Here is a 21,883-nt window from a genome sequence, read left to right as displayed (position 1 = left end):
CACCTTCATTAATAACCATTTATTTTCTTTAATCTCCATATTATATGACTTTCAAAGTACAGGATCATGGAATTTTGAAGATATTCAATGCTATTTTGCTTCATCAAAAACATTTCTTATAAGTGCCCTTTTCTGTGCACACAAAATTGTCCTGAACATTGCAGTCCCTCTTCAAAATTAATAGGATGGATGTGAGCTGGCAGTGCTGCTCCTGCATGGACACTTGGTTCTCATCCTACCAATATCCACTCTGACTCTGCCACTTCTGTTGCTGCATCTAATAACCTTTCCCAAAATTTCTAGCATTTTTCTTCTGGTCTGCATAACTTCTTTCCTAAGATCACTGTAGTCTACATTATTGTTTCTCTGCCATTTATCTTTAGTCAATAAGCATACTTATTTCATCTTGTATCTCCCTCCATATCTTTGGAATTTACATTTCTTTTTGTCATTACAAACAGCATTTGTGCTTTCTCTTTTATATCAAACCTAATGTATGCAGCACATGTCCAGGTTTCCTCTAGCTACCATCAACACTTCCCTACTTTTGCATACCATTCTTCTCACCATAAATGTACCCATTTTTAGTGAGCCTGCTTTACTTCTATTTTCCACTCACTGCCTACCTTAAGACTGTCACGTAATTGGAGCAATTTCCTCAGAGAACTCATACCTTTTGAGGTGGTTGTCTGTTTACAAGATCTGTATGTCCTTACTGACAAAATCAACCCAACAAATTTGTCCTGCTTTGAACCAGATGCTGAAGATATATTAATGTTATTTTAAAACCTAGTAGGGGAAAATTACTGTACCTACAGGAAGGGATACAACATCAGACTGTTTAGTCAGTCTTAGAAGGCTAAGACCTTGTCTCTACTGGTAATTTTTCAATGGGTGGTGAAGACAGTTAAGTTTTGTGAGGTAAAGACTGGAAACCAATACTCTCATTAGAAGGTCTACATTAGAACTCCTATTACCCTGTATTCATACAGACATCATTAAAGGTCTTGGTAAAATCAGACTCAACTTCTCTTGTTGTCACTAACTACCAAAATGATGCTGATGCTAGAATGCGCACACTGCCTGCTCTGTAATGGCTTTTAGCTTATTTTTCAGTAAGTCAGGATGCAACAAAATTGAAAAAAACACTGTTGCAAAAGCTTTCATCCCAAAAATACTACCTTTTATTGGCACAAAAATACTGGTATTCCAACAAGCTAGAAAATACTAAATTACTATTCAAGTCTAATTATCAGAAAAAACAATTAAGTTTCCTAGGTGTTTCTTAAGAATTTCGATAACTTCACTATGAATCATGATCATCTTTTACTAGAACTTAGGACACGTATGGTTATAATCACATGCTAAAACCTATGGATTTAAATTATTTTATGAAGAAGAACTGTGGTTGTATTTTGATTTCCCTTATTTAGTTTTTCTTGCATCATTCCTCTCATTTTGCATATCTACTGAGTCATCACTGAAGGGGAGGCAAGATAATCTCACTATTGTTTAAAATTAATAGGTTTCATCGAATATATTAAACACTACTGATGAATGATACAAAATTCTAGACCTCTAAGATCTTGATGAGAAACTGTAAACAAACTTGTCTTTTAACAAATTACTTTAAGAAAAACAGAACTATAACACCTAAAAAATTTTCTGTTCATGATTAGTTTTACAGTTTATATGAAAATATTAGACATTAATTAATTCTACTTATTTTCTGGCTTTATGTGCCCAAAAGTTATAACCAGCACCTACCTGGTATTTCCACAAGTGAAGTCAGGATAAAATCCACAAAAGGGGCAGAAGGGTTGTTACTTTCCCCTAAGGCTACTGCATTCATACTTAAGGCATAGTACACAAGTGTTATAACTATCCTAGAAAGAAATAACAGTGATAATAATTAATTCTACAGTATATCCATAATTACCATTAACAAAATTGTGCACACAATTGTCAACAGTTAATACCACTAACAGTATATAATATTTAACATATCTAATACAGAAGTTATAGTGTTGATCCAACAAGCAGTAGTGTTTGCTGTTAGCAACTATAATACTTTTAAGCTTAAAACCAAAGATAAAATTTATGAACTTTCACATACTACACAGAAGACAATGTCCATAGGCAGTGGCAAACTGGGCCTAAAACAAACAATGCACAAAAAATATTAACTTAAAATTTAAATTTTTAAATACTTAGCAATCTATTATGATAGCTGAATTCCCCACATCAGCAGAAGGATGACAGTGTGAAAAAGCAATAAAAATTAACTGAGAGGATTGCATTTTATACACCTATCCCCTCCATGTTAGCCACTGGTTTGAACGTTTATTGTCTTCAGTTTTTCTTCATCCTCATGAGTGGGGAGGTTGGGAGGGCAATTACATAATAGAGGTAAGAATTTACAAAGTAAAATCTTATCTTAATCTTCATATTTCTGAAATGAACCTTACCTCTCGTTATGATAACTGATTCCCACACTAGAATAGGAGACTGGAAACCAGTGAGGATAAAACAACCCCCAAAGAAAACTGTAATTATTCCAATAATTCCAACAGGAATAAGATTAGTATTCACCTGCAGATTAGATTCCAGAGGTCAGCAGTGCTACCAAGTGACAACAAAAGGTCACAAGGCCCTCAAAATAATTCTAAAGATGCCTTCCACTTCTAGTGAAAGTAGGGCAAAGGTTTTTTGATCTCTTATCCATAATTCTAAAAACTGAAAAGTTCTAAAAACCGAAATATTTTTTTTTGAGAAAAGTAACCATCTGCAGAAGTCAAACAGTACAACTATAATTAGAATACAGTAATGATTTAAATAAAAGTTGTTTTGCTTGCTGTATCCAATTACAGTATATTCCATGTATTATTATCATATTGTTCTTGAATTACAGAATATAAACATGAAATTGTATGCCATTTGCATTTAATAGTGTTTACAGTCTCAAAATCTCGGCTCACTGAGTACTACTGACATCTTATTGCTATTAGTTGCTAAAAGAAGCATCATTCGGAGATACTGTTTCTTGTAAATTAACAAATCTGGGCTTAAAACATGCAGGTTACTTGATTTTAAAAGCAGCAAGTGTGATTTTGCCTGTTCCAAACATCACTTTCGCCTATTCCAAAATGTTCTGCAGCCTGCCCGTTATTCATTTTATTCACCTGCAGCTATAACCTGCAGTTTTAATTTTGCGGTATTCTTTCTTAAAAGCCTTCTCCACTGCGTGAAGGGTAAATAAAAATGTATTCTATTATTACTTATGGAAGCCACCATTGAGAATCAGCAAGTTTTAACAACTTGACAACTTTAACACAACTCTTAATAAATGCTCAGTAGTTATGGTAAATGACATCAGCAATCAGCTGTTTCTTGATTCAGTTGTTTATTATGTACAGGTTTACAATCCTTCATCTTGAGTTCTAAAGAACAGGAATTTTTTTAGTGGAGGATGGAGCATCATCTTAAGGTATTGCAGTCGAGATTATTGGCCCTGGGTAGCTTGTTAAACCGACAGATACCATTTGCAAAAGTACTGATAATAATGATAATTTTGATAAAACTACTGTATTGTTTTACTGCATCCAATTATCTTACATGTATTACTGTCATATCACATTGTAAAATATGAACAAAGCAACCATGTGCCATTTGCATTCTAGTTCTATCTACATTCTTAAAATCATCAGCTGATTGTGTTTTACTGACATCATCGTCATTAGTTGCCGAATGAAACTTAATTCTGAGACGAGTTTCTTTCGTAAACTTTCAAAGGTGGGTTTAAAAATTGTACTTTATAACTAAATGCAGTAAATAAACAAAGTACATGTGTGATTTTGCCAGATTCAGATGTTGCTTCTTCCTCCAAAACATTTTGCAGCCTGCTCATTACTCGTTTCTTCAGACAAAGCTATAACCTGCAGCTTGAATTTGGTGGCATACTTTCTTAACACCTTCTTCGTTGTGTGAAGGATGAATACAGATATATTTTATTTCTATTTATGGAATTACACTGAAAATAAGCAAATTTTTAACGAGTCAACAACTGTAACGCAACTCTTAATAAACGCAATTCTTAATATTAATGTACTAAACACAGCAAAATATCAATTCATTAAAGAAAATATCGTGAATTAGCAAGATATTAGTTCAATATAAATTCTTTCCCTCATCTTTTTCCAAAAGCTTTGGAGCGAGGGGTTGGGTGTAACCTGTCAAATATGTCAAATATCTTGACATACTGACTGCAAGGGTAGATGTTGCCACTCGGTGGTCAAATAAATGTTGCCACCTGGTGGTCAAATACCCTATGAAGGATACTGAAGATCTCTCTCTCTCTCTCTCTCTCTCTCTCTCTCTCTCTCTCTCTCTCTCTCTCTCTCTCTCTCTCTCCGAGATAGATTTTTTATGTATATGTAACATGTTTGTTTATATATTGTACTGTAATTTTACAGATAAATGTGACATTACTTTGTTATTAATTTTTTCTCATAATTTCCATGCTAAAATTACAACTTTTTGCTTTGTATAGTAAATTATTAAAAATTTTAAACATACATATCAATCTTAGGTCTTGTTCTTGGATTCTTCAGAGCGAGGGGGGGTGCAAGTACTTGTCAATTTACTTGACATATTGACATAAACCACAAAGGGGAGGTAATGCTGCCTACAGATGGTCAAGGATATTGAAAAATCTCTCTCTCTCTCTCTTTTTCTATTTCATTCACAAATCATGAATTTTCACCTTTTGATAACAAAAGAATAACTTCTCTCTCTCTCTTTCCAAAGTTATTCTCTCTTTCTTTGTCATAATATGTAAGAACAAACACCCCCTCTCTCTCTCTCTCTCCTCTCTCTCTCTCTCTCTCTCTCTCTCTCTCTCTCTCTCTCTCTCTCTCTCTCTCTCTCTCTCATGCCAAAGGATACTCAGAATGTGAAAGATGGATAGATAGATAGATAAATAGACAGAATGGGAGAGTGGTTGATAGCAAGATATACTCTCTCTCTCTCTCTCTCTCTCTCTCTCTCTCTCTCTCTCTCTCTCTCTCTCTCTCTCTCTCTCTCTCTCTCTCTCTCTGTGTTACTGGCTGGAAAGGTTAGAAGTACATACATACAGACTTTTAAGGGTAAAATGTTTAAGATGACTTTGAGATGATAATGATAACATTTCAAAGTTTAATACAGTAATAGGATAATAGTTTCAAGCATATTTGACAGGATGCTAGTTTAAGGTATACATTTGGTATCTGAGCTTTCAAGATAGGCATTTATAAGCGTTTTTAGAGGCAGGTGTAAACTATTCGCGGATTTTAACTGTTCGCAGGAGGTTGTGATACGCATCACCTGCGAATACGGGGTTTACTGCACAATAAAACATAAGTATTTACTCAACTACTCCACAGTTCTCAGACCTAAAGTGATTCTTTTTCACTTGCATTAGATTTCTTCATAGAAATGTTTCCTGACATCTTAATCCATTCATTTGGATCCTCAACAGCCAACTCACATAACCTCTATATAATATTAAATAGCAATTAATAATTAGCAGTAAATGGATTAACAAAGGTTCCTCAAATTGTAAAAAGGCAGACAAGCAATTAAACAATAAAAGGGACCAACAATATTGAAGATAAAAATCCTCAAAATAAGCAAGGCAGCAAAGTTCACTGTCAGGGCGTAAGCTTTTAATTATATAAATTGATAACTCATGAGAAATGGAGGTGTCTTAACCCTCTTAGGGGTGATTACTGAGAACCCCTAAGAGAGCAGGATTTTCTTTTACAACATATGCATGCAGTCATTCACAGTAAATCAGAGCTCATGTCTAAGTTTGTGGGCTGTCCATTGTATGAATGCATCAACTGAGCTGATATTTCAAATCATTATTAAACCTAGAGAAATCACATCATCCTGTTTAAAAAAGTAATAAACACTTACCAGATATAAAACATTGAGAACATTCTAATACATAGGATTGGCCTTCGAATAACATCTAACATTGAGACTTTTCGAGCATCTGTCAGAGAGTCCATCATATCACTATCATCATCAGCCTCTTCACTAACCTAATATACAAGAAAAATATAATTTTTAAAAGGAAAATTAGTTAAAAAGAAATTTAATTACCACTCTGTGCACACAAAATAATCCAAGATACAGTAATTCAAACCCCCTGAAAAGAAAGAAAATGGAAGTCAGACAGTTGACCTGTGCATGCATGGCAGGATTCCAGGGTCTCAGGCAGCTTCAAGTCCTTTGTCTGTGTTAAAACAAAAGTTGCAAAAAGTGGTGAGACTGGAAGCAGGAATTTGTGCTATAAGCAATGGTTAAAATTAATTTTTCCTAAAAAGATTACATTTATTTCACAACAATCCATTTATAACTGGCCATAACTTCAACTGAAGTGGGAAGGATTAAACAGGTAAAGTCATCAGATTGGCTAAACAGAGACTTGGCAGATGTGCCTGAACACCCCTTGCTTCAGACCTATCATGGAATTGTAAAAGTTGGGAAACCTGTAATGCCATAGGTACTACCAAGAGCAAGTAATGCAGCAGAGGATAGCCCTTATCCATTAAAAAGCATGGATAAAATGCTAAATGGATAAAAAAAAAAAGTATAACTAAGGCAATAAAGATCATGAATCTACAAAGCTGGAAATCTCTCACACAGCAGAGACCATCCGTCTCACTGTATCCCTGACATAAAAGATTGCTAACTTGTGTGGCACTGCAACATTTACTAAGCAAGTTGAATCAACTCAAGATAAAGTTTAAAAGAACAGAAGTCAAAAGAGCTTTACTTTCATGGACAAGTACTGTTACCTGTGCTGCTATACTATATTTGAAATAGAGAAAATCAGCAAGAAGATGGACTTTACTTCCAACATTATGCTAACCCTTGCTGTCTTTAGTGAAAATATCTACAAATGACCCTTCTCTTTCATATTTACTCAAGATAAAAGAGGCTCCAGAACTGATCACCATACAGCAACATCACCATCAGCTATTTACACTATTTTGGCAGTTACTGGCATTGCCATATTTGTACTGGCTGGCCTATACATTTTAAAATGAAAAGGAGGAAAATTACAATTATGCAAAATGGCTTTAAAATTACAGGAAATTTTCACATTGTACGGGTTCTATGCAAAGTGCTGTAATATAGATATGATAAAATTAGCCACTGTTTAGGATGAAACCCTAAAAGGCTGCTAATTTGGATCATAAGAGTCCATTCTTCAAGTTATTACAGAACACCATACAAAACAAGAGGGCAAAGTTCCACTTATATATAGTTTTTGTATTCTTCCTCCACAATTTAAGTTTTATACAGTACGTATCATTCATGTCTTAATGGTAATTAATTGTATTTTCCATACTGAGAAATGTTTTCATAAATTTTTCCAAAATATTTAAACTTAGAATTAAAATTTCAGGCCTTTAACTTAATCACACAAACATCTACCAATTATCAAACATTGCATGAGTGTGCACTTTAAAAAAAAAGCAAAATGCAACCAAAATTATACATAGTTACAAAACTTCATCATTAAAACTTCCTAATACTAATGTGAAAATAATTTACCAAAATATGAATGTAATAAATTCGAACATAACACCATATTTATTGCACAGCAGTTGCTCCTCTCCAGAACAAACCTGCAAGAATACAGCAGTTGGAAACCAGCCAATCCAGCTGGTGAATTCAGATGCACATCCACCTCCAAACTCAAAGGCCAAGGCAAATTCATAATTCCCCTCATCACATAAGCACAATATTTACTATGAAGAGAATACAATGTAATAAATACAGTTAATTTGGAAAACAGAAAACATCACAATACAAAGACATCTGGAGACTTCATGAGCATAGCAGGCACAATAACAGATACAGAAATAATTATACTTCAAGCTGCTGCAACCCTGCTATCTGCCCACAAACACACATATCACTAGAACATAAATGCCCTTATTTATTTTAAAAAAGAACAGAAGCATCTTGGGTAATCTAGCTTGCACAAAGAATATCTTTGCTTTGAGACAGACATAATTACATATTTAAATCATTGTTAAATCCTGAAGTAATATAAAAAGTTCAACTAAGCACAGTGAATGCTAAGAAAAAGACTGGAAAAAGGACATCAAAACAATATAAAAAACTGTACTTGGTAGAATTAATTCATCATCATAAAAGTAGAAAATAAGCAATAACCCAAAAATGACACTTAAAATAAATTTCACTTCAAAAGCATAACTTTATGTGCAAATTATCTTGCTCTTCTGTAGTACTGCATGTAGGCAAGTTTGCTAAACTCCTATCCAATAAGTCTATGCGTTTGCCAAACTGATTCTTCCTACATACTGAACTACACCTTAAATATCTCTGGCAACAAACCATCTTTGAGGGCGTTTTAATTTATCAACAATCTGACTGCCAGATTAACCTCACTTAATATCACTGCTCTTGTTTCCTTTCAAAAGGTTAATATTACTGCTCTTGTTTCCTTTCAAAAGGAAAATCTCTTCAACAGGTGGAATGGGTCTAGTCAATATATCACAATAGTCTCCTATTTTTTTTATATCTATATCTCTTGTCAAAAACTTCCATCTGGTTACACAAAGAGCCTTAGCTTTACCCAAACTTTGGGCTTGAATTAATCTAGAAATGAAACGTGTCCTAAGTTTATACTATGATTACATTCACTTAGCTGTCTACCTTCTTTTAACTTTACTCTGTCCCACCTTTACATCTTTAATATTCACCTGTAAATAGCAAGCAACTGAAATGGATTTCAGTGCTTTAAAAGAAATTGAAAAGTACATAGAAAAGCATTTTTAACTTGTGTAAATGGATTTTGACCTATCCTTGTGACATTTTAAACATCTTTTAAATTATAGGTTATAACTCTAGCCTTTTATTTTATTGAAGGAGATGTGATTTCAATGTACCAGATGTATGTACTTATGTATATTCAATATGTAAATTTACTGCATCAACCTACAAATAATTTGTTCAGAGTAATTTGTACGTAGTTTTAGAATAAGTAAAAGGTGCTACACAGTCTTGTTGTTCGGTGACCATCTCTTCCCAGAGAATAGCAGCTTAAAATTGAGTTTTGTATGGTACCATCTGATAAAGTTTTATATTCTTATGTATTATATAAGAAACTTGAATATCCTCTGTAAACTAGAATTTGGAAACAAAGGCATTACATATAATAATAATAATAATAATAATAATAATAATAATAATAATAATAATAATAATAATAATAATAATAATAATAATAATAACACAGGCAGTCCCCAGTTTATGACAGGGGTTCCATTTCTATGCCGCGAGCCGAAAATCGTTGTAAGCCGAAATATCGTCGACAATTGTAAAAAATTCTAAGGAAACCTTACTTTCAATGCTTTGGGTATGTTGAAAACGATGTAAATTGCATTTTTATTGAGTTTTTCATAAAAAAATCTCCAAATTTTTATTATTCTGCAGTTTTGTAGCCATATCTCTTCCGTCGGATCGGCGTCGTAACCCTGGAACATGCGTCGTAAACCAGGAAGTAATTTCTGATGAATATATTTGAAAAGTTTCATAACCTCAGAAGGCCGTAAGCTGGACCCATCATAACCGGGACCCATCATAACCTGGGGACTGCCTGTAATAACAATACTGGTAATAATAATAATAATAATAATAATAATAATATTCTTCTTTGTCTTCAGCCTTTACCCATCTCTATATGGGGTCGCTGTTCCGTGTAAGCCTTCTCCATCTTCTTCTATCTTGCATATCCTGTTCTCTTAACCCTTTTTCCCACATGTCATTTGCTACGTTATCTCTCCATCTGAATCTTGGCCTTCCCTTCCTCCTCCTCCCAACCACCTCCATGTCCATGACCCTTCTACACACATGATCCTCTTCTCTCCGCATGACATGACTAAACCACTGCAATCTTCTTTGCTGAATCTTCTTTGACACTTCTACCACTTTGACTGTCCCTCTAATATAATTGTTTCTGATCCTATCCTTTCTCATGACTCCACACATCCATCTCAACATCCTCATCTCTGCCACTTCCAACTTCCTTTCTTGAGCCTTCTTTATCGACCACATCTCAGCCCCATACACCATTGCTGGTCTAACTACACTTTTATAAAATCTTCCTTTTACTCTTGCACTAATCCTTTTGTCGCACAATATTCCCGATGATCTCCTCCAAATCATCCAAGCACACTATATCCTGTGGTTTATTTCTGAGTCCATAGCACGATCACCCATAACACAGGACCCAAGGTACTTCAAAGTCGTAACCCTCTAGATGTCGTCTAAACCTAATCTAACTGCACCCTGTTTTCCTTCCCCTCCCATCCACAGATATATCCTTAAACCTCGATCTTCAAGTACTTGTCTCCACAACTCTAGTTTTATCTCCACCTCTTCTCTACTCAGGTCCACCAAAACAACATCATCAGCAAACATCTCACTCCACAGGACTTCCTCTCTGACATCTGATGTAATAAGGTCACAAGGTCAAAGATGTAGGGACTGAAAGTTGAACCTTGATGTAACCCAACTCTTACACTAAACTTTTCTGTTGTTCCCACACTGCTCCTTACCTGAGTGGTGACCTCTGCATACATATCCTGGACCACTTTAACATACTTTTCTGAAACACTCCTCTCTCTCATACATCTCCACACTTCTTGCCTAGGTACCCAATCATATGCCTTCTCCAGATCAATAAATACTAGATGTAGCCCTCTCTTGTCTTTCTGCATGTTTTTCCATTGCTTGCCTTATGCCGAAAATTGCATCTACTGTACCCTTTCCCAACATAAACCCAAATTGTTCTTCACTTATTGTTGTTTCATTCCTTATTCTTTTCTCTATAATTCGCTCATATCTTCATAGTACGAGATATCAATAATAATAATAATAATAATAATAATAATAATAATAATAATAATAATAATAATAATAATAATAATTATTACAATTATTATTATTATTATTATTATTATCACAGTATTATTTTTTTAGTCTATCACAGTCATCCTATTCGACTGGGTGGTTTTTATAGTGTGGGTTCCGGGATGCATCCTGCCTCCTTAGGAGTCCATCACTTTTCTCGCTTTGTGCGCTATTCCTAGTAGCACACTCTTCTGCATGAGTCCTTGAGTTACTTCAGCACCTAGTTTTTCCAGATTCCTTTTCAGGGATCTTGGGATTGTGCCTAGTGTTCCTATGATTATGGGTTACAATTTCCACTGGCATATTCCATATCCTTCTACTGGCATATTCCATATCCTTCTTATTTCGATTTTCAGGTCTTGATACTTATCTTTATTTCTCATCTACTCTGGTGTCCCATGGTATTGCAAAATAACTGAGCAATACTTTCTTCTTGATTTTGTCAATCAATGTCACGTCTGGTCTACTGGCACGTATCACCCTGTGTGTTCTGATACCATAGTCCCAGAGGATCTTTGCTTGATCGTTTTCTATCACTCCCTCAGGTTGGTGTTCGTACCACTTATTACTGCAAGCTAGCTGGTGCTTCTTGTACAGGCTCCAGTGGGGGATTTTTGCTACTGAATCATGCCTCTTTTTGTACTGGTTCTGTGCAAATGCTGGACATTTGCTTGCTATGTGGTTTATGGTCTTGTCTTTCATATTACACTTCCTGCATATGAGTGAGATGTTATTTCCATCTATTTTTCTTTGAACACTGGTTCTTACGGCCCGATCTTGCGCTGCTGTTATTATTATTATTACTATTACTGTATTATTATTATTAAGACCTATGAGCATCTGGCGATGTGAATCAGGGGTGTTGTTAAACTATAGCACTATGTAAAATATAAAAGTTTTCAACATAAGTTTTTCTGATAAAGTACTGTCAAACACACAATGTACAGTATTTTGTATGTATGCAGAATGAAAAATAATTTTCTGCCATTTCTTTTATAGAACATATATACTTTTCTATAGGGCCAACAAGTACTATTATAAAAGAAAAGTGTATAGTATAGAGAAAATCTTTTAAAGAGTAGTAACTTGTGAGAATACATGAGGACTCTTCAAGTTTTTTACAGTGACTTAAATGGATAATGTGATTTTGCACATGGAAGGTTCCCTAATTCCACATTACAATGTAAAAGATTTTTTAAACTTTAGCCTGAAAGCACACAAAACTACAGACCAAGAGAAGTGGCACATCATGTGAAAAAATGTCCACCATAATAATTGTTCAAATTATTAACATAATTTGAATCATACACACCTCTAAAAATTCCTGAGGAATGGTTTTTTTATTTTTCTTTGCTATCTTCTCCAAGACTGCAACTGCTTTACGGTGCCTTCCTTTAGCTAGCAGCCAACGAGGTGATTCTGGTATAAAGCTGGAATGACAAAAAAAAAAATTTTAAATATAGAAAAAAAGAGGCAAATCTATTGTACAATAGATCATTTTCACAGGAAATATTAATACTGTACTTCCCTCTTCAGGATAACTGCTTATAATAATAGTTAATATATATGGCAAACTTTAAGCAATCCCTCGACTATCTGCATTCACATTATCTGCATGCAACTGGCACCCTGGGGCTAAAGAAATATGTATTACATATATAAATTTCGTACAAATTGAAAAACCACACCCCAACGGCTGGCAATGCTATGTGGGCTTAAAGTCGTCTTGGTAACACTGCTCACACACATATACAGGTTTGGAAAGGGGAGGGCGGAGAATGGGAAAAGTTTCAGGGTTAAGAGTTGGGAAGTCTAGGTAAGATGGGGTGAGTGGTTGGCAATGCTGTGTGGGGAGAGAGAAGTGTTAGTAACTCTGCTCACAGAAATAAGCATCCAGAGAAAGGGTTATTGGGAGGGTGGGTGACCATGGTAAGAGTTCCCGGGCAGGGAAGGGTAGAAAAGCCGTGTGAGATAGGTGGAGGGGGTAGGTGGGCATTTGATTTTTTTGAGAACTTTTACTTTGTTTTATGTTTTTACACCTTAATATTTTCTCACATTTTATCAAAGAATATCAACTTGTAATACAGTCACCACCCTGCTTATGAACATTCATGTTACGAACTTCAGAGATATCAACAGACAGGGTCACAAGTTAAATTGTGTTTAGAATGCTCCCCTTTGCCACCCCTTAAGCTCATATTTTGCCATGTGGGCCTATTTTGCTAGCAAGAATTTTTTGCAAAAAACAGAAGAACACATAGAAGAAGAACCCATTCCTTTAACCCGTTCTTTGATTATTCCAAGTATTCTCATGATTAACTACCATGTATTCTTCTTACAATCACGAGAATGTTCGTTCATATACTTGTTAAATATTCCTATATTATTTTTTCTTCCCGATCTAGCTCGTTCTTTGATGAATAACCATTTTCTATATTTCCTCTCTCCATATGAAAAGTTTAGTTCAGTATGTATTTTTGTCAATAGATGGGGGTGTGCACTGATAACTTTGTGAACTTCCAATGTCAGATGCTGCCCCTGTGAAATTCTCTCCAAGTTCATAACTTTCAAAGCATGGAAAATACAAAACTTTTAATATTGCATGAATCAAAATTTTATTTTCATCTATTTACATTCCTAACATCCAAAATAATTCTTTATAATACCGCATAATTTAGAAATACAGTGAAAATAGTATAATCAATGACTCCCGAGTTAACTTAGGAATGTAAAGAACAACAAAAATTATGCAATACATATTAAAAACTAACATAAGAACTATTCAAGAAACGAATGGCTGTCCGAAACAACTCGTTTGTAAGTTGGGTAGTGACTGTAAAATAATCATGCACAATGCAAAGGAGAATGAATGAGAGAAATGAGCAGCTCTACATGTTGCCAACATCTAGGAAAAGTTTCATGACGAAATTTGCATTAAAATTTTTGAACAGTATTTTACTGTGGGGAGATACACCATGCATTGATGTGACACGTCACCAAAGCGTAAAATTTATGTATTTCTCTAAAAAAAAAATATCTTTTTCAAAATTCTTATATGTCAACTTCTACTATGTAATCTGGGAAAAAGCAGCTTTCAAGGTTACTGAGAAATAGTTGCTGTACTGCATTTTTTGGAAGAACATTTATGATTTTTTCTCTCAAGCAGACTTGGTGATATTCATCATAGAGTCAACTGAAAATATGCATTTTACATTATGACAAAACATCAAGAAATAAAAAATCAGAAATGACAATGGGGAAAGGGAATGTGTGAGTATGTGTTAGCATGTACTGTGCATGTAGGGGAGTCTCTCTCTCTCTCTCTCTCTCTCTCTCTCTCTCTCTCTCTCTCTCTCTCTCTCTCTCTCTCTCTCTCTCTCTCTCTCTCTCTCTCTCTCTCTCTCTCTCTCTCTCTCTCTCTCTCTCTCTCTCTCTCTCTCTCTCTCTGATTTTTTATATTCTCCCAATGATGATGGGGAGAAATTCAGTGTCTTTCACCATGTTAGTTAATGCTTGGTTTTTTCCAAAACATGGAGTGCTTCCAGAAGCTGTAGGCATCAGTGGTCTGTTGCCTGGTCTATAATTTTTGTGTTCTTTACAGGCTCATCCCTTTCAGGTCTTTTGTTATGTTTTTGTACATAATGGCTAAAGATAGCCCCTTCCTGAAAGTGGAAGGAAAGACTCTCAAGAGAATTTGGTAGTGGTCATCCCAATATATGAGATATTGTTGCTCATAAGCATTTGTGTGTACCTTTCAATCTCCTCCATGGTTTCTCCCCACATGGAGCAGTGTGTGTGAGGGAGCGACAGACGATGGCATCCACCACAGACCTTTTATACCTGTCTGAGCATTCACTCAATCCATTAAGACATAGACCCAGATTCACGGGCTTTTTATACACAATGGTGTTACAACCCTTTGGAGTCTCCAGGAATGGGGAGGGCACCATCAACACTGTGTTCACACCTGAAATAGAGGAGAGAACGTTTTTAAAAAGTTGTTGGTAGCATTTCTAGATCCTCTTTGTTGTCCACTCTCACACAGGCATCCATACAACGGTGGTATTGAAGAGGGCAGAGGATCTTATTGAAAACCATTCCCACTACAACACTCATGTAGAATTGGCAAAAATGACCCCCAAATGGGGTCCAATTACCAAGCTGTCAATGTGTCGATAAAGATGCCCTCTGTTGGTGGCAAAGGGATCCTTCTTAGTGCATTTTCAAGAAGGGTTTTTAAGGTATACTGATGTGTCCTCATATCTATATACCCTGTTCATTGTCTCATCAACCAGAATGTTCATGAAGAGGCTCTTGATGTTTAGAGAGGCAATAATAGCTGCAGAAGAAGTCTCAAAATTTCCATAAAAAGTTGGTAAGTGACTGGTGACAGTATCTGCATTCACATGTGAAACGGAGGAAGTAACACCTTCAAAAGTTGCTCTTATTATTTCTAGGTCCTCTTCATTGTCCACTCTTACAAAGGTGTCATCTATATAATGGTGGTATTGAGGAGGGCAGGGCAGGGGATCTTTTTGAAAACCCTTTCCTCTACAACATTCATGTGGAAATTGGTCACTAGGGTGGGTTACAAAGATTGGTGAATTGGTTAATGGACTGAATTTTGATTGGCCATGGGTTGATGATGAAGTCGGTCGCAAAGGCATTGTGATCTTCAATCTTTGTAACTCTCCCTGATGACCACCATAGCATATGTCAAAACGTTAGTGGATATAAAACTAAGTCAACAAAAAAACTTTACATGTCCTCAGAAAACTTGATAACCAGCTACACACTGATGAAAAGATTGTCACACGAATAGAGAAGGCTCTATACAAGTTGAGTGCTGTAGAAACTGCCATTATTTTCAACTCTACTGCCCTCAAAGAAGGTCTCCTCCCTAATTACACCCGTATAGAGCTACATGATCCAGTTGCAACAAGAGAGAACACCACCACATCCTTCAGGAGGACTCTGGTGCTTCATCACCTGGAAGAAAAAAAGAAAGAGAAGAGAGAAATAAAAAGGAATTAGAGAAATAACAAAAAATTAGATACTCTACAAACATAGACAGCTTCCCAAGGAACCCCCTTCCAGATATCAATGCTGCCCTTCAGTGCCTGCAACACAGTGATTACTGCAGGAAGGGAAGGGTTATCCTTAAGAAACTTGTAAGGTTTAATGGCAGAAGTATGAAGATCCCTGACAAAGAAATGAATTCATCAACCTCACTGAATACGAACCAACAACAGAAGAAGACCTCCTTATTCTTGGACTTAACACCCATTTGAATCAAAATCCAAACCCTTACACTAAGCGCCTACAGGTTGAAGTCCTCCTTAACTCTGTCCAGTTGCTTGAGGACCAAGGCAAGTTCAGGTTGAGCGATTCCCTCCAGCCCTTACTGCTAGCAGAAGTCCTTACTGACTTGGGTGCCCCATACAGAAGCTCTGCGCTCACCAAGGAAATGAAAGACACAGTCAAAAACTTGAGAGAACACCAGGGAATTACAATAAGAAGAGCAGACAATGCTGCTGCCCTAGCGCTCATCCACACCTCTGAATATAACCAGAAGCTGGACCAAATACTAGCTGACAAATCAAAATTCTGAAAAATCAACAAGGACCCCATCGAGGATATCTGATGAGCTATCAACAGAACTGTTGAAAGGAACCATGCCTCAAGAAAAGCCCCCACTCTCCCCCTTGCCCAGGGCAACTTTAATCCAGGATATATTTATGGTACGTACTGTAGAAACCCACAAGCCTGATAACCCTCTATAACCAATTATAAGCCAAATACTGACACCAACTTACAAAACTGCAGAGACTTAATGATCTCCTCACACCATGTGTCCCCAACAGATACTGTCTCCAGTGGTCTACCAACCTTTTACGGAAACTATGTGACTCTCCTTCTACCGTATCATTGCCTTTCTAGACACTGAGAGCCTCTTCATGTATGCTCCAGTCAATGAAACGATTGAACATATCCTAAATAGGGTATGTAGATGTGAGAACACACTGACTATGAACACCTCCGAAGAAGCCTTAAAAGTCCATCCTGAATCACACGCCAAGGACCCCTTTATTACCCACAGAGGGCATCTTTATGGCCAGATTGGCAGCATGGTAATGGGATCCCCTTTATGGATTCTATTTGACAATTTCTTTGAGTGTCATAGAGAAAAGGGTTTTCAATAAGATCCTCTGCCCTCCTCAATACCACAGTTACATAAATGACACCTATGTAAGAGTGGACAACGAAGAGGATCTAGAATACTAAGGATTTCTGAAGAACATTCCCTCCTCCATTTCATGTGTGAACACGGTGTTGATGGTGCCCTCCCCTTCCTGGACATTCAGGTACAGCAGACTCCAACAGGCTATTGCACCACAGTCTATAAAAAGCCTATGAACCCAGGTCTATGCCTTAATGGATCCAGGGAATGCCAAGACAGGTATAAAAAGTTTGTGGTAGATGCCTTCGCCTGTCACACCCTCACACACTGCTCCACAAGGGGAGAAACCACAGAGGAGATTGAAAGGTCCACACAAATGCTTTTAAGCAACAATTTCTCAAATCAAATGGTCGAGCAACAAACCTGCGTTTCCATAAATAACTAGCACTGTGAAAGTATGACAGACACCAATAATGACCAAAGTGGGTCTATAAAACTCTACTACAGAAATTACATGGATCAAAAATATTTAGAGGATGAAAAGTCCCTCAGAAAAATAATGGATAAAAATGTTTCACCTTCTGTAGAAGGGGATAAGATTAATTTATAATTTATTGTAAAAATATGAAACCGAGTCACCTACTTCTTAAAAACAACCTGGCTCCCCAGAAACTTCTTCAAAGAGAAGTATTGTAATGTCATCTATGAATTTTCCTTACTTGTGGAAGGATGCCACCACTCGTATATTGGAATGAGCACTACCGAACTCTCCAAGAGTCTCTCCTGCCACCTTCACAAAGGAGCCATCTTTAAGCATTATGTACAAAAACATAACAAAATACCTGAAAAAGAGCTTGTCAAGAACACAAAAATTATTGACCGGGCAACAGACCGCCAATGCCTACAGCTTCTAGAGGCACTCCATATACAGTAGATACCGCTAACAGCAGTCTCCAGTTAACGGCGGGCTCGGTTAATGGCGAGCCGGTTTTACAGTGCATCTCTAAAGATGAAAATCTGCAATTTTCAGCGCCGAAAATCGCAGATTTCTGCTCACTGGCACCGATAATTGGGTATTGACGCCAATACATACCTAACAGAAGCGCTGGTAACCGAAAATTGGCACTTGTCGGTGCCGAAAAGCCCCGAAATTTGCCAAAAAAGCAAGAAAATAGTCAGTTTTCAGTTAGCAGCGATTTTCGGTTATCATCACACCCTCAGAACGGAACCCCGCCAATAACCGAGGACTGCCTGTATTTGCTGATTCGCAATTCACAGACTCACCAATTTGCGGATTTCTTCCGTGGAACCTATCTATAAATTATTCGAGGAAAACTTGCCTATTCTCAGATTTTTCTGTGGAACATATCGGTAAATTATTTGTGGGAACTCGCCTATTCGAGGATTTTTTATTTTTTCATGGAGCAATGTTCTGTATTTTCATATTATTTACTGTAATAACATTAAATAATAATGTACAGTAATAATAATACTACACTACATAATAGAAATAAGATTAAATAATAATAATACATAATACACACTGGGTACCTGTAATAATAATAATATAACAATAATAAGATTAAATCACACAGGTACTCACTGGTGATGAATGTTAATTATGGATGATGATGAATTACCTGTGCAGTCCGATGAATGATGATGAAGACATGACTGCACAGAAAAGTAGAGGAGTTACATCTCCTCTGAGGGCACCTCTTTCCCTTCTCCAGGAGGCACCACTTTGTTGAGGTAATTGAACATGTCCACAAAGGTGTTACAATAGGGCTGCATCAGTTCATTAAGGCCATTAGAAAAATTTGTATCTCTTACCTCAGAATTATCCCATGCCTCTATCATTGTCTGCAGCTACCTGACTTTAAGAATTTTGTACAGACCATGAAATTCTTCAAAATCCTGGTCCTTCAGTGGAATAGACAGGACGGCGAATTCTTCTCCCGCAAGGGCCTTCCCAAGTATTTTGCACTCTTCATATTCCTTCTTGATGAAGGCGACAGCACTTAATGTCACGCCATAACAGGCTGCTACTTCTCCATAACTTTTGCCCTCTTTTAACATTACTATAATGTCTGCCTTCTCGAGTGTCATGATCTTCCTCTGGCACTGGGCTCTTTGTCAGAAGCCTTAGGAGAAGCAGGGAGTTTAGGAGGCATCTTAGAGCATGATTCCCAAAAATATGCTTAGTCCACAGTACCATACACAAAACACGCTTAACTGAGAGATATGCGCCTGGATGGAGATGCTGGGTCATTTGCCTATATCAGTAGTGTGTATATACATACATACATAGGTATACACAGTATTGCGCATACGTACATAGGTATACACAGTATTGCGCATAACAACATTGATATTCCGCGCATACTGTACATTTTATAGATATCTTGTCATGTTGTAAGATGATTTTGAAATATCAAAGTGTTTTAGGATGGTAGCAGTTTGTAGAGCATATCTAAAATACGTATGTAGTCTGCAGAATGACGGGACTAATGTACTACGTACAGGCAGTCCCCAGTTATCGACGATCTGGTTTTATGGCGCTTGTCTAGCAACAACAATAACTGATTTTCAGTGCCGATATGTGCTGATCACCACTTAACAGCAGCACCGATCCCCGGTTATTGGTGCCAAGAAGCACTGTTATCGGTGATTTTCAGTTATCGTCACGCTGTTGGGGACCAAACCCCCGCCGATAACTGTGGACTGCCTATACTAGGATATGTCTGGTGTGGAGTATTTTCATGTTATTACACTACAGTACATTTTTGTGACTGCTGTACATAAATACAATTTTTTATGATTAAAAAAAGACTTAATAATTTTCAAATATTACAGTACTGTAATATATTAATGTAAACACAACACAATTTCAATAACGTGTATTTTTTTCTTAAAAAGTGTTTGACCCAAGCCAGCAAATGGCAGAAACGGAAAATGCATGCTGGGATGCTGATATAGCCAAGCATAATGATACTCGACACGCTATTGGCTGTTGTCTGCAATGCAGCCAACTCAGGAGCGCCATTCATTTTCCTTGGCACTGACTTGCTGTACACTTGACGCTGATTGGCTGGACCCACAATCCCATCTCGTGAAGATGTAAGTGTGGGAGCCCGCATCTATCCAAGTTCACTGGGTAGTATGTAGCATCTTCTGATCGCGTGTATCACAAATCTGTGTGTGTCATTTTTAATCTGTGTGCATCTCTTTAATTGTGCCATAAGATGCCTCCTAAACGGCCTGCTCCTTCTCAGGCTTCTGGCAGAGCCTAAATGAAAGAAGGTGGTCATGAAGCTCAAGGAGAAGGTAAAATTTCTGGATATATTGAAGGAAGGGAAAATTTACACCGCGGTAGCCTGCCATTTTAGTGTGAATGAGAGTACCATAATGTACATCAAGAAGAAAGAGGTGGAGATACGAAAGGCTGTAAGTATGAGCTTCTTCAGTAGTGCAAAAACAGTTTCTACAGTGTGTGACAAGACAATCGTTAAGATGGAATCTGCACTGCCATTTTGGATAATGGGCTGCTGTAAGAAGAACATCCCCCTCGACTCCAACATCATTCGTGAAAAAGCGCAACAACTTTACCAGCAGTTTTCGATTACTACAGAGGCGGCAACGTACAAGCACAGGAAGGTGGCGACGTATAAGCACAGGAAGGCGATGACGCAGGGGAATTAGAATTCTTAGGCTTCGATGAACTCGCGGAAGAAGAAGAAGAGGAGGAAGAGCCACAAGCAGGACCATCAACAGCTCCTCAAGGTTTTCAGGCCACCAAGGGGTGGTTCCACCAGTTTCAGAGGCAGTTCCAACTGAAGAATGCGTCTCTGCATGGGGAAATCCCATCTGCAGATATGGAGGTAGCTGCAAAATATCTGGAGACCTTGAAGAAAATTATAAAAGAGAAGGCTATCATCCAAAACAGGTGTTCAATATGGGCAAGACTGGCTTGTTCTGGAAGAAAATACTGTCTCGGACATACCGCATGAAGGACAAAGACAAAGCCTCCGGATTCAAGGCCCAAAAAGATAGGGTTACCCTCATAATGTGTGGGAATGCAGCTGGCTTCATGTTGAAACCAGGCCTCATTTACAAGGCTGCAAACCCCACGGCCCTCAAGAATAAGAACAAGGCGTTGCTGCCTGTTTTGGATGCACAACCCCAAGGCCTGGACCACCAAAGTCCTTACATCTAACTGGTTCATTCAGAGCGTCATCCCTCAAGTTAAGCAATACCTGAGCGACTTGTGCATGGGGTTCAAGGTGCTGTTGATTATGAATAATGCTGACGGCCACCCTCTGGATCTTTATTACAAGGAGTCCAGCTTGAGTTCATCTCCTGCCAACACCACCTCTCTCTGCCAGTCTATGGACCAGGGCGTGATCTGTGCCTTCAAGGCACTCTACACCCAGAATGCCTTCCAGCACTTGTGAATGCAATGAACACTGACAGCGAATTTAGACTGAAGGAGTACTGGCATAAATTCACGATTGCCACGTCTGTCCGTCATCGACCAATCGTTGAATGATATGAAGACAAAGACCCCTAATGCCTGCTGGAAGAAGTTGTGACCAGAGTGTGTTCACAATTACTGTATAAGGGCTTCTCTCCTGAAGGAATTCAACAGGAGGAGGAGGAGGAGGAGGAGGAGGAGGAGGAGGAGGAGGAGGAGGAGGAGGAGGAGGA

At 37.3% G+C, this 21,883-nt stretch overlaps 1 protein-coding gene across 5 annotated transcripts in view; it reads right to left on the bottom strand.

The window, feature by feature from the left end:
• The window catches only part of LOC136828654 (organic cation transporter protein-like), a 106,713-nt gene that overhangs the window by 48,341 nt on the left and 36,489 nt on the right, over positions 1–21,883 (bottom strand). For all 5 annotated transcript variants that reach the window (XR_010850168.1, XM_067086698.1, XM_067086696.1 and 2 more), the window contains exons 7-9: positions 12,308–12,425; positions 5,956–6,083; positions 1,768–1,886 (exon numbers count right to left, since the gene is read on the bottom strand). Coding sequence is in view for 4 of the 5 variants with exons in the window: in XM_067086698.1 (XP_066942799.1) it covers positions 1,768–1,886; positions 5,956–6,083; positions 12,308–12,425 (365 nt within the window). In the remaining variant the exon portion in view is untranslated. The remainder of the gene's footprint in view (positions 1–1,767; positions 1,887–5,955; positions 6,084–12,307; positions 12,426–21,883) is intronic.

The sequence above is a fragment of the Macrobrachium rosenbergii genome, chromosome 43, assembly GCF_040412425.1.
Source record: "Macrobrachium rosenbergii isolate ZJJX-2024 chromosome 43, ASM4041242v1, whole genome shotgun sequence".
Taxonomy (NCBI): domain Eukaryota; kingdom Metazoa; phylum Arthropoda; class Malacostraca; order Decapoda; family Palaemonidae; genus Macrobrachium; species Macrobrachium rosenbergii.
This window is presented reverse-complemented; position numbering and strand designations above follow the sequence as displayed.